The 14,267-nt window shown below is 42.3% G+C and overlaps 1 protein-coding gene across 1 annotated transcript; it reads left to right on the top strand.

The window, feature by feature from the left end:
- The first annotated feature begins 2,871 nt into the window (after window positions 1-2,871).
- Window positions 2,872-4,372, top strand: LOC109738072 (peroxidase 1). The gene is made up of 3 exons (XM_020297177.4): window positions 2,872-3,185; window positions 3,272-3,457; window positions 3,543-4,372. Exons 1-3 carry the CDS (start codon window positions 2,976-2,978, stop codon window positions 4,128-4,130), a joined length of 984 nt encoding a protein of 327 aa, XP_020152766.2. The 5' UTR covers window positions 2,872-2,975; the 3' UTR covers window positions 4,131-4,372.
- Window positions 4,373-14,267: the final 9,895 nt, after the last annotated feature.

Genomic DNA, 14,267 nt, shown 5'->3' on the forward strand with positions numbered 1-14,267 from the left:
GTCTTACCAAGGAGGTGTATGACAAGACGTCATGTGAAATAACTACACTCGTTCTAAAACCACCTCTTCGGTTAAATGGAAGACTCTCATTTTTTCGGTGGGCCCGATGAAAATGGAGATTTTTTTCTTCCGCTTTGGAAGCTTCACCATTAAGGACATCTCATAAATTAGATTTTGGGAGGATTAGTGGCTAGGAAGATGTCCCTCTAAAGGACCAATATCTGATTTTGTTTTATATTTTCTATAGCAAACAAGATACCTTTGAGCAAGTCTTCAGTGCCTCACCCACACCATGACTTTTAAGAGGACCTTTCTTGGGCAAAGATGAGGCATGGAACACCCTTCTAACTCGGTTGGAGGTTGTGCCATTGTCACAAGGCAAATACGAGTTTAAATGGAACCTTCATAGAAAATAATATATAGTTTTATTAATTTGACGCGCATGCAAAATTTTAAAGCTTGTAACTATAAGGTAAGGCCCCACAACCTTGATCTTTATTGAAGCACAAAAAGAAAATACAAGGATATACAAAAGGTGATTTCAAGGACACAGCCCAAAGAGAAAAGAAAAACTTACTTACGGAGAGAACATAAAAACCCAAAATAGAAAATACAACCAAAGTGGGCAAATAGGAAATCCATCTCAACAGAGCATCCTTATATGTAGCCTTGATCCTATGTGTAAGCAGAGAAATATCCTGAGTCAATCCTACTCTCCACCTAGCAAAAGAGGGCCTTTCATAACTGATTATTTTGCCATTCCTTATTATCCAAATATTCCACCAAGCTATGAAGACAACCTAAGGAAAAATGTTTGTCAAATTATTTCATGTCCTTGGAAGCGATCTCATACATATGAGAGTCACTAGTCTAAGAGATCTGCAAAACTCTAGTACTGAAGTTGCACTTGAAGAACAGATGATCTCTATCCTCCCTAGTGTTCATTGTGATATGCCAATTGCCAATTAAAGAGCATGAAAATCAAAAAAATTCCTTCAAAAGTAATTGGTATCTTGGGAGAAGCGTGATTTCAACAACAACAAAAACATTCTTGTAAAGCGTATGTAATTTGTATTGAAGTAGACAATGTTGTTTATTTCAGAGAGACGGAACTATCAAGCACATTTACTTTAATTGCAATTTGCTCGGTCTACATGGTCAATCATCTTTTTTTTGATAAAGGGTGTTTTTAGTAACTCAAAATATAGCATCAAGCGAATATAAAGCATGATGAGGGGTGTTTTTTGATAAAGGGTGTTTTTTGATAAAGGGTGTTTTTAGTAACTCAAAATTACACACAACCTATGCATAATTAAGATACACATAGCGAAACACCAACAGTCTGACAAACATATCAATTACAACCAACGTATCAGCAACAGTTGAGGCATACATTACCGAGACTGTGCCTATGTCAAAGGAGGTGGTGGCGAGCCGGAGATTACGTTGCCACCCATGTTTGGCAAAAACTTCCCTGGCCACCCCCTCCAACTGCATACACGCTGCCTTGAACAACAGTTAGTACTCCGTTTGTACCTAGTGGGTGTGCCATGGCACACCCAGAGTTTTCAAACATATTTTTTTACCATATAAAAAATAGCTGATTTTCAAGGCCCATCCAAGCCAATTGAAATAGGTCCTAATTGTTGTTAAAGTGTGTGCACCCTACATTTTATTTCTAGGTCCACCACGGGTAGCGTAGACCACATATGAAATGAGTATGTACTTACTAAATCATTTAGTAGCTTCTAATTTGTACCCGGCGCTTAATGTCAAAAACATGGTTGGTCGTTGGCTGCATGGCATTGATATGAAACTTAGGCTGCTCATAATGGGAGTAACTTAGCTAGTATCATAACGTATTTCAAGACAAGTTTGCATTTGTGGCATATATTTAATAAGGAGAGAGGTGTTTGTGGTAACATATTAGAGCATGGTTTATAGTACAGCCAACAACCGGCTGTATGAATTTGTCATGCCAGTTATAGCCAACCTTATAGCCTACCCATACAATAGCTAGTCATACTAGTATACTACATCATTAATATATGACCCGTATGTTCCTCTCATAAAGGGTGTGGGAGCTCATGCTATAGCCGGTTGTAAGTTTGTAACCCGCGTCTCTTCTTTCATCTTCTCTCTCATCCAACTCAACAAAAATATATTATAAGTCTTACTACCCGTCTACATCACTTTATTATACTAGCTCTTATGTTATCATCACATAGCAATTTCTTAAGAAAAGTTGTCTACAAGCTAATAAAAACAACCATCTATGATACTACTTCTATAACATTTTACATTATGAAAGTACTAACATAAACTATTGTCATATGATGACATTAGTCTAAGTTAATCCCCCACTATGACAGAACACCAATAGTAGCGACGAGATGTGTCACCACCAGTGCATGGTAATTTTGCGAGGTAGACGTAATTAGTGTGTGTGTATGTATATTGCCTGGAAAAATCCCAAGTGTATATATATATTCAGGATAGCATGTGGCACCGGTACACATATATGGATGATGAGATTCCCACGTTCGCAAACTACCAGTAGGTGGCATTCACTCTGGCCTTCTTTTGATTAGAACTTGGCAGCGAATTTCGCTCCGTGAGGAATAATTGTTTAATGGGTTGATCTACCGACGTGCTTCTGTCTTGGTCTGGCCGTCCGGCCGCCTCTACATTATACATGCGGTGCGCCGCCGGTGTACCTGCCATGGCAAAGATTCCGCAGAGTGCAAACAAGGAACAACTCATTAAACCATGGGAATTTTACCTGCTGCTCCGGAGGACAGCCCACCACATGCAGGCGTGGGGACACTCCGGCGCTATATATTTCCCCGGCGCCAGTCCATCAGCAGCAGCAGCAGCAGCTCAAGCTTTCCCTGATTAATCAGCCACCTAACTGCCATCATCGTTTCTTGCATAGCCAAGCAAGAAACAAGCTTCTTGGCCGAGAGCCCGAGAATATGGCGTGCAGGGTTGCGACGATGGTGGCGGTGCTGCTCGCCGCGGTGGCGGCGACGTGCGCGCAGGCGCAGCTGCACGACAAGTTCTACAGCGAGTCGTGCCCCAGCGTGGAGGACGTCGTGAGGAAGGAGATGGTGAGGGCGCTGTCACTGGCGCCCAGCCTCGCCGGGCCGCTCCTCCGGATGCACTTCCACGACTGCTTCGTCAGGGTAAGCTGCATTTGCATGCATCAGTATCTGCCCGTACCCCGATGTGTGCTGTGCTATGGCCTGACCAGTGAGCGCCATGAATGCAGGGATGCGACGGCTCGGTTCTACTGGACTCGGCCAACAAGACGGCGGAGAAGGATGCGCAGCCGAACCAGACGCTGCGAGGCTTCGGCTTTGTCGAGAGGGTGAAGGCCGCGGTGGAGAAGGCCTGCCCCGACACCGTCTCCTGCGCCGATATCCTCGCCCTCATTGCTAGGGACGCAGTATGGCTGGTGAGTAGACTACTAGACCATTTTGCAAATGACACGGTACGTGTGGAAGCCAAATTCTAATGCTGCTCGATCATGGTTTCTCCAGAGCAAGGGTCCATTCTGGACAGTTCCTCTCGGCCGGCGAGACGGCAGTGTGTCCATTTCCAACGAGACCGACGCTCTGCCACCCCCGACCTCCAACTTCACCGTGCTCACCCAGCTCTTCGCCGCCGTGAACCTCGACGCAAAGGACCTTGTCGTCTTGTCCGCCGGGCACACCATCGGGACGTCGCACTGCTTCTCCTTCTCCGACCGGCTCTACAACTTCACCGGCATGGAGAACCCCAGCGACATCGACCCCACGCTGGAGCCGCAGTACATGATGCGGCTAAAGAGCAAGTGTGCCAGCCTCAACGACAACACCACCCTCGTGGAGATGGACCCCGGCAGCTTCAAGACCTTCGACACCGACTACTTCAAGCTGGTGAGCAAGCGGAGGGGCCTCTTCCACTCCGACGGCGCCCTCCTCACCGACCCCTTCACCCGCGCCTACGTCCAGCGCCATGCCACCGGCGCCTTCAAGGACGAGTTCTTCGCTGACTTCGCCGCCTCCATGATCAAGATGGGCAACGCCAACCCGCTCACCGGAAGCCAAGGTGAGATCAGGAAGAAGTGCAGCGTGGTCAACCATTAAACCACCGACGAAGTACAAGGCTGTTTTGATTTGTAACATCCTTTTTCCTCATAAATTACTGTAAGATTGTTATAGCTCCCTTCTCTCCCAAATAATTTTCTTTCATTAATTTATTGTTTCGTTACAACCATGTTAGTTCCTTGTACACACACTTTGGTATTGCCACCTCCGACGTGTCGTCCATTGTCATCTGGAGATTATTCATGTCACCGTTACTAGTTTTGTCTAAGTTTGTCTTTGTCTTATTTTAGATTGTTACATAATGTTTTGTTGTGATTTTTGTTTTACCTCAGAGCATATCATAATGTTTCACATGTACAAGTAAAAAGAAGAGTTACTGTCAGATTATCTTTATTTAGTTATTTGGGGCAGGATGGCTAGCAACCATCAAAATTTGCGGCATTGACTGTTGGCACTGCCGTGCATTTGGTCTCTTCTTGTTAGAAAGTTTATCTTTATGTTTAGTTGTGTATCTGCGAACACCAAGTGCACAAGCACGAAGAACAATAGATCCAAGGTACTCCCTCTGTCTAGGTGTATAAGTCATCTAAGGATGTGCATCGCGACCAAGGCAGAGGAAAAAACGAGTGAATTTAGTGTTTATTTGCTAATAAATAGCATTGCATACAATGGACTGACCACTGTATGTCATGTCATTGAAAGCATACATGTCTTACATTTTTTATCGGATGATTCCTTTATTTATGTCAAGAAATAAGAAACGATGCGGAAGTTAATGCACCATGCTTAAGTGTTTTTGGATTATTTGGTTTTCCTAAGATGACTTATACACCCAGACGTGGAGTCATTAAGAAAAAAATTCAGAATTTTATTAATATTTTTACTATTTTTTATGTTACTGTTCATTAGGGTGCATTTGAGCTCATGTCTAGATACTTCGTGTCCTCTTTTCAAGGCGTTTATAGACCTAAGAATACGATGCCTCCTTAATTTTCCTCCTCCACAAGAGCAGTGATGGTCGAAGTAAAAAAAAATCCTATAAAAAGTATCCGGTGGTAGCTTGTAAGGCATCTCATTCTTATGGGAGGGGATTTCATATCAAGTGTGGTGTGAAGAGATCTCCTCTTAGTTGTGCTGAAAAAGACGACGCCGAAAGGCGCATAGACACCCTTAGGTGCTAGGCAACGACCAAACGACTCGCCTAGGACATAAGAGAAACTCTAGGCATGCAAAAGAAGAAATTATCTACTCAAATGAGATATCATAATACGTTGCATAGATAGGCCAAACGGGCCTAGGCTATATTCTAAAGGCTAGACATGGTAGTTTACGCATTTATATGCTCTAAATTAATATTGATACACATTATTACCCCAAATACACCCTAATAGCCAAAACTATACATGCACCCAGGCTACGCCTAAGGCGCTTAAGCACCACTTAGGTGCTAGGAGAAGGCCAAACTCCTCGTTTATGCCTAGAGCTTTCTCCAACCTTGCCTCTCGGTGAAAAATTATCTCACCTCTTGTCGATGCAAGAGGTTCTCTATCATATCTTGTTTTCAGAGTTTTTTCTCTCAATGGAATTCTTGTTCACCCTTCTTGATGGTTTTACCTTGATATCCTTTACTAGAAGAGTAGGGCTTCCATGTTTTAGTTGAATAGAGCTTATACGAAATTTGATGTCTAACACGATCTTTGTATACCCCTTCTTATGTTGTTTTTTCACTACTACCACAGAAGTGCATGTATTTCTTTTCAAGTTTAATATTTTTCTCATATATTTAATTGTGTTAAGGGCTAAAATATAGAAAAAAAAATCATTTTTAGGTTGGTTAGAGATCAAAGAGACAAGGAGACAAGATGAGGAACAGGACAAAAGCCAACTCATGACGACCACTAGGGAGTCCATGCAGTTGGCCCATGTGTCCAACCTTGTTGTGTGGGTTCATTGCATGACCCACATAGTACCCCCACCCCACACCCGCCCAACTGCGCTTGCTCGTCTGAGGGCTTTTCCTTCACCCCTATATCTCCTTCATCTATTTATTTCAATTTTTAGTGATGGTTGTACACTAAATCTTTATTTGCATGAGATATATGTGGATAACAATAGATCCAATCTCTGAAAAGGCTTTCTCTCGATCCAATCTAGATTAGCCAACTCAAATAAATAGATGTACTATGCACTCTCATGATTACACTTGAGTGGTGTCCTTTTGCGGCTACCATTTTTGCAGTAGTAGCTGTGCAGCTGCTCTCTCTCTCCCCCCATGACTTCCCTAAAGGCATTTACTACCAGATAATATGTCTATTCGGAACTCCCAATTCAAGTACTTCTCTCTAAATGTTTCAATAGAAGAAAATTCATAGGTTTTGGATGCTCGAAATAAGCTCATAACAACCCCTTTTTTTCTAAACACATGGTGAGCGAAGTTGTATTAATTATAAAGCACCTGGCTTGGATGAATTCTCAACCAAATCTATCAAACCTTCTAGGAGTCGTGGAGTTATGTGAAACCCTCCATGTTGATCTCCCTGAGCTTTCAAGACTATTTTTTGTGCAATTGTTTTACTTCCCACGACTAAAGAGGATAATCAATTTCCATTGTACAAATTGACATGCCTTCTTAATGTATTGACCATATGCCTTGATTAGTAACTTGATAGCTTCTTAATTATGTTGTTTCTCTCTCTCATGTGCAGAGTCTAAATCAGAAGTTTAACTCATACTCAAAAATCTGGATATTTTCTGTAATGCAAAAATGTAAGTTTCTGATCAAAGTACTTAAATTTTCAAACACAATAAATAGTTTTATATTTGAAAATCCTATAGAGCACAAATCAACGCATTATCATACCTTACACAATTGTGAATCCTTCAAAAATAGTTCAATTGAAAGTACCATAATTTTACACATCTTAAAGCTGACAAATAAAGTTTATTCAAATCTAAACTCATTCTTTAGTCATATGTTGATACATTGACACTACTAAATAACACATAGTCATACCAATATCAACACAGATGCTCATAAGATATATTAAATATCCAAATTGATGATAAAAAACTTGTGTTGTGGCAAAATACAATCATACCTACAAGCTAACTGTTTCAATTATGCGTCACCTTATCATGTGTGCCTTTAGCTCTTTGCCAAAGTTCCTTATCCACAGTTTCACTTCTCTCACCAAAAGTGCTGATACATATGAGTCAAATTTCCTGCCTAATACAAGTTTCTCGAGGTAAACCTACGAGGAAATAGTGTGGAAGAACAACAAATACAGCTACCTAGGGTTGAATCTTTGGTTACCACCTGCCATCCCAAGACGAAGAAGAATTCTGGTATGTGATCTGGTTGTCTGGTTGTATTTCTTTTTAGTTTGAGACCAAGGGGAGCGGACGGTTTTTATGAGGTAGTGGGCTCCCTGTTAATAAATATCTTATTTGGATATGACCACATCGTAGAACCTTACTATTTCCGCACATTTTGTCACTATCTCTCTCTATACGGAATAGACCTAACTCTTAGCACTACAAGAAATATGTCAACTTGCGACCATCACTATTGGTCACTGAAAGGTCATTGTTTTTCATTTGCGACCTTTTTGTGACAAAAAACAGAAGGTCAAAAGATGGCGGTCGTAAACTGAAATTAACGACCTTCTTCGTGATATGTAAAAGGTCGTTGGTTCTTTGACCAAATTTTTGGTCACTGCAGCCTCCCCAGGCCACGTAGGATCCAGCATGGCAAGCGTACGTGGATAAGAATTAGCCCAGTCCAATTGGGTGTCTATATGGGCCGAGCCCATTAATTCAGCCTTTCTAATATATATTTTTTCTGTTAATTTTCGCTACCTACATGGGCCTGGCCCAGTAATTCGGCCTCTTTTATTTTCTGAAATTTGACATTCAATTTCTTGTTGGGCCACGCCCTTTTACAGTCTAGTATTTTTTTGGCCCAAGGCCTTTTACATTCCTGTTTTTTTTCGCCTCGGCCTTTTACAGTCTAGTTTTTTTGGCACTCAGCCATTGCCTTTTAATTTAGGACTCATCATTTTCAGTCAATTTCCAGTTCAAATATAGGCTATAAATGCAGAATATTTCTCAATACAGCCAAACTTGGTACATTACAATAATAGTACATAGTATCCAGTTTTCTAATACACAAACGATCAAACAATAACAAGCTCCAATGAGGTACTCTTTGCTGGGTGCGGATTCTAGCTTCTTCATCATGGGACTTGTTGCAGCAGTCAGCACTTGAATGAACAAAGGACATCTACAGGTTATAAACAGAACAATTAGGAACAAAATAAAAACAGAACATTCTGCATTTGGTGCGAAAATGGTTAGAGCAAAGAGGAGCTTCAGCAACAGAGCAAACCAAATCAAATCGAACACAAACCGACATTTACTGTTGCTCCCTTTAATTTTTAGGACTGCATATTCTGAATCTACTAGTACTAGATACCTACTGATTAGTAAATAAAGCTGAGGTATACTAGTAGTGGTGTTGCTCAATTGCCACTGTTCTTATCATATTTACTCCATAACAACTAACATGAACATGCCAATTGATTAAAACCTAAGCCGTGTAAATTTCAAAACAACAACCAAACTTAAGCCATGATGATAGACAGTGAGAAAATCAACTAAACTTTAAAGGAGTGCTAACCAAGAACCCTTTAATTAACCCTAGCATTTCATCAACACCCCCAACCAAACAGGAGCATGAGCAGGACAATAACTACTACCCAGTATAACAGCAAAATGGCGTAATCATACAACTTGTAAGAGATGGACTCAGGGATGGTAAGGAAACATCAGATGAGGGGAGGGGAGGGTGCAGACGCTTGTACTCATTGCCAAGCCGAACGATCAGCTTCGCTATGACAGGTTTGAGGACCCTCGTCGCCACGCTGACGAGAGCCGCCTCCATGGTCATGCTAGCTCAGAGCTCCGCTAGTCAACCGTGCGTGGAGCCGTGGAGGTCAGGTTGTTGAATGCACTGACAGTAAATAGCTAGCTCCAAATTGACAGCCTGGAAAGAGGATTGGTTAGTACACTGAAAATAGTAAATAGCCAGCTCCAAAGTTAAGGTACTGGCAGAAAACATTATTAGAAGCACAACTAATGATTCATCAAGCAAAAGGAAACATTTCAAAGATACCAGCTGGGCGTCAAGTCTAGCAGAAGGAAACATTTCAAAAATACAAGCTGGGCGTCAAATTTGAATGAAGCGATGTAAGTATATCTAGAACCAGAATGGCAGATGCCAGTGAATGGTGGATGCCAAACATAAAGACATATTGGAATATATTTCTAATTTTACCATAAATAGGCATGAATAATAAGCTCTACAGGCACTCCCCAAGAGAAGTACACGCAGTAGGTTTTGTTTTATAGTTATCTACAATACAGTTATCGGTTTGCAACATACTATTTATATCTAGAACCAGAATAGTCACTTGAGTAGGGATGCAACTTTGTGCCGCTCAGACGACCCTCTCAACCTCCTTAGTTTATCCAAATAAACTAAATTTTTAAAAGTTATGTGACTTCTGAAAATTCAGTTCATTTAGTTGAAATAAAGAGGGTCACAGAATACCCTAAAGGGTGCCCATTTGCACTCCTACACTCGAACACACACACACACACACACACACACACACACACTATGGATACTTTTGAGATTCACATGCACATTCAGTAAATTCAGTGAAATTCAGTAAACATGGAGTACAAAAGAGAGGTTCAGACTTCAGACCCAAGCTGTAGGCGCTAGTGACAGAGATGATCCAGGCTGTAGGATTTGGAGATGAGCTGCAGTAGTGGAGAAAACTTGTAGCCACCGCCACTGCTGCTAGGTAAGCAGGCATGACCCACTAGACAGCCCAGCTGCGGTGTCACAGTAGCAGCAGTAGGTGTTCAATTAGTCAAGCAGCAAGCCACATGATTTGTGCTCTTTTAAAACTTTCTGCTCCGCCTACCTGAACACACTTCACCATTTATGATAACATAAGCAAAGCATGATAGAAAGTAACCACCAATTGAAAAGAACATATACATTGATTTTCTTCAAATTCAAAACTATGCCTTCTAAGCTTGGTAGCTCTTCCTAATCAAAATTCTTGATGACATCTCAATGCACAACAAGGTTGCAGTTAATAACTTCTTATTTATCATGTATTGTCCAAAGTTACATGATGAAAGACATAAAAGAGCAAGACTGTAATTTATAATCCTCGGTTCATTTAGCCAAACTTCAATCCAGTATACTTTGTTCCATTGATAGCTAATGCATTTTTTAAGAATCCTAACTGGCCCTCAATCATCCATTTTACGATGGCATGAAACAGAGCATGGATAGCAGAGGAAGGAGAGGAGTGGTAGTAGCTCACTGTGCTGGTTTGTGTGACCGATGTTGAACAGGACCGCCTCCCCTCCATGGCTTGCAACCACCACGCACCTTTCCTGGTTGGTATGATGAAGTGAAGCCCTTCTACTCTGCTGTAGGGATGAAAACTTCCCCTGCACAAGGACAGGAGAAATATGAATCAACTACACATACCTAGATGAACAGAATCAACATCACTTGCATCCCAAAACTATGTTACTACCTCAGAAACATCAAACAACCCATTTGGTCGAGTGGGAGAAGGGGTTACCTTGAGGAAGTCGGCCATGGTGTGACTGGGAGGGCCAGGCCTCCCGGCGAGGCCGTGGGGAGGTTAGACGGACGGCAAACGCGGCAAAAGGTGCGCGGGTTGGCAATATAGTAGAAGCACGTGACGCAGCCGCGGAGGCAGACGAGGCCGCGTGATGAGGCGCGGATCCAGCTCGACGACGGCGCGGATCTGGAAGGCCCGCTGTGGCTATGCAGGCTCAACGAGGTGCGGATCCAGCTCGACGAAGCGCGGATCCAGCTCGACGATGGCGCGGATCTGGCGCCATGGGAGAGAGGGAGAGGTACGGCTCGATCTTGTCGGTGGTCGGAGAGCGACGCGGAGATCGCGGAGGCGAGGGAGGAGGCGGCGGTGGCGATGAGGTGGCCGCGGAGCGGGTGGTCGGCGGGGAAGGTGAGGAGCGAGGCGATGAGGAGCAGCTTGAGGTGGGATCTGGCGCCGTAGGTGGCGGCGGCGGTCCGACGGGATGGGTTAGGGTTTGGGCTGCGGGTCGTGGGGGGAGGAGTGGTGTGTGGGGGAGAGGGGGGAGGAGTGGTGTGTGGGGGAGAGGGGGAAAGGGGGGAGGAGTGGCATGCAGTGGGTGAGTGGTGTGCGGGGGGAGAGAGGCATTCGGCCACTAACAGGTGGGCCCACGAGGAATTAGGCCCACATGTCAGTGCCCTCAACGACATGTGGTGTACGTGAGGGGAGCTGCTTTCGGGTGGGTGTGGGTGGGAGAGAGGGTGAGGGGTGTGGGCCGTTGGATCTGGCACTATCCGACGGTCTCTAATGCTTGCTCCGCGTGACATGCCTATAGACCAATCATAACGAAGTGCAGGCTTTGATGACGTTATGACCATCTAAAATGGTCATAATTGATTAACAATAGGCGCTACCAACACAGACCACGGCGGCCGGCAAAGCTCCATTGCAGGGTGGGCTCCAAAGCAGCACCACGACGCCCGGTGGTAAGTTTTCTTCTCTTTTTATGACAATGTTTGTTAAGTTTCCAAATAATTAGTTGTGTTATTCCTCGAATAACGAAAAATCAATTTTCCATTTAGGAGTGCCCAAAATGAGTTTTTTTGTGAAGGACCTACCATATATTTGTTGCAAAATTGGACAAAATTAATTTTCTAAAATATTAGGCCATATTTAATGCATAATTGACCAAATGGCTCGGTGTCAAAAGATTTGATCCACCTCTCGTGAAAAAGACAAATTTCAGTCGATTCAAGAGGAAGCGGGTCAAATTTGAACTGCAGCTGCCTCATAGTTTGCTATTGATTTTTTCCAAAAATAATTTCTAGGTACATAAGTATCTATTTAATCAGAGAAACACCAAAAGTTTTTCAAGATTCAACCACTAGCTAGGAACGGTCATGCCCGCCGTTTTGACCGCATTTTGAAACGGGCATGAAAATTTAAAAAAAAATCAAAAAATTGGAAAACCTTCGCATTGTGTCATTATATGTGGCCAAGTTACCAGCAAAAATAATAAATTTGTAATATGTCAATTATTTTTAAAAAGCGTTCTCAGAAACGAGCTATCATGTGCGGAGATCAGTGCCTTTCAAGCCAAATGATCAATCTTATGGCCACATTCATGGCATAGTTTGTTCAAATGATCTCATATTGTGCACAAGGGTGCATATTGGAATGTCAAACAATGTTTCCTAAGGGAGTTCTCATTTTCTTTGGACAAAAAATCAATTTTCCATTTTTTGAGTGCCCCAAATGATGATTTTTCGTGAAGAACCTACCAAATAATTGTTGCAAAATTGGATCAAATAATTTTTATAAAATACTAGGCCATATTTAATGCACAATTGACCAAATGGTTGGGTGTAAAAAGTTTTGATCCGCCTCTGGTGAAAAAGACAAATTTCCGCCGTTTCAGTTGGAAGCGGGTCAAATTTGAACTGCGCCTTCCTCATAGTTTGCTATTTATTTTTTCCAAAAATCATTTATAGGTACAAAAGTATCTATTTAATCATAGAAACACCAAAAAAATTCGAAGATTCAACCACTAGCTAGGAACGGTCATTCTCGCCGTTTTGACCCTATTTTGAAACGGGCATAAAAAATTCAAAAAAAAATTAAAAAATTGGAAAACCTTCGCATTGTGTCATCATATTTGACCAAGTTACCATAAAAAATAATAAACTTGTAATACGGCAATTATTTAAAAAAAGTGTTCTCAGAAATGAGCTATCATGCGTGAAGATTCATGGCTTTCAAGCCAAATGATTAATCATATGGCCACATTCATGGCATAGTTTGTTCAAATGAACTCATATTGTGCACAAGAGTGCATCTTGGAATTCCAAACAATGTTTCCTAAGGGAGTTTTCATTTTCTTTGGACGAAAAATTCATTTTCTATCTTTCGAGTGCGTGCAGTGTGGTTTTTTTGGAAGGAACTACCAAATAATTGTTGCAAAAATGGACTAACTAAATTTTATAAAATACTTGGCCATGCTTAATGCACAATTGACAAAATGGTTGGGTGTAAAAAAGTTTTATCCACCTCTGGTGAAAAAGACAAATTTCCGTTGATTCAGTAGGAAGCGGGTAAAATTTGAACTACGGCTGCCTCATAGTTTGCTCTTTATTTTTTCCAAAAATCATTTCTAGGTACATAGGTATCTATTTAATCAGAGAAACACAAAAGGTTTTCCAAGATTCAGCCACTAGCTAGGAACGGTCATTCCCGCCGTTTTGACCGCATTTTGAAACGGGCATAAAAAATTCAAAAGTAGAGATAGAGACTACGAGTTGATCCAGGATGAGCGGAAGACCAAGGGCAACTGCGAGATGATGGTCCACCTACATGTCGAGCAACAAATGTTTTTTGAGGAGCTAGCTAAGAAAGAAGCGCCACCTAAGGAGAGCACTCACTTGGTGCTATTGACTCCACCGACCGCCAGCTCCCACGATGCTTCCTCCTTCATTGGGGGGGGGGGGGGTATCCCCACCTACTCCGAATCCATGATGTTCGGCTTCGCTAACTATGACTCGGAGTAGAGCTCTATTCCCTGAGTAGTCTAGTGATACTTCTCCAAGGTATCTATAATTTTTGATTGTTCCACGCTATTATATTACCTATTCTGGATGTTTTATATGCATTAATATGATATATTATATTATTTTTGGGACTAAATTATCAACCTAGAGCCCAGTGCCAGTTTATGTTGTTTCCTTGTTTTTGAGTTTCGCAGAAAGGAATATCAAACGGAGTCCAAACGGAATAAAACTTTACGATGATTTTTCTTAGACCAGAAGACACACGTAGGACTTGGAAACCAAGTCAGAAGAGTCCCGAGGCGACATCAAGGGTGTAGAGCACGCCGGGGGGGGAGCCCCCTGCCTCGTGGGTCCCTGGGAGCTCCTCTAACCCTATTCTGCGGCCTATAAATTCCCAAATATTCCCAAACCATCCGAAGCGTCCACCAATTTACTTTTCCGCCATCATAACCTTCTGTTCCCGTGAGATCCCATCTTGGGGC

Source organism: Aegilops tauschii, chromosome 1 (assembly GCF_002575655.3).
Source record: "Aegilops tauschii subsp. strangulata cultivar AL8/78 chromosome 1, Aet v6.0, whole genome shotgun sequence".
Lineage (NCBI taxonomy): Eukaryota > Viridiplantae > Streptophyta > Magnoliopsida > Poales > Poaceae > Aegilops > Aegilops tauschii.

Bases quoted from the DNA above. Each gene is read 5' to 3' on its own strand.
- LOC109738072 (XM_020297177.4), top strand. From the start codon at position 2,976: ATGGCGTGCAGGGTTGCGACGATGGTGGCGGTGCTGCTCGCCGCGGTG. The intron at 3,186-3,271 runs GTAAGCTGCATT...CCATGAATGCAG, and splicing joins TCCACGACTGCTTCGTCAGG to GGATGCGACGGCTCGGTTCT. The intron at 3,458-3,542 runs GTGAGTAGACTA...TGGTTTCTCCAG, and splicing joins CTAGGGACGCAGTATGGCTG to AGCAAGGGTCCATTCTGGAC.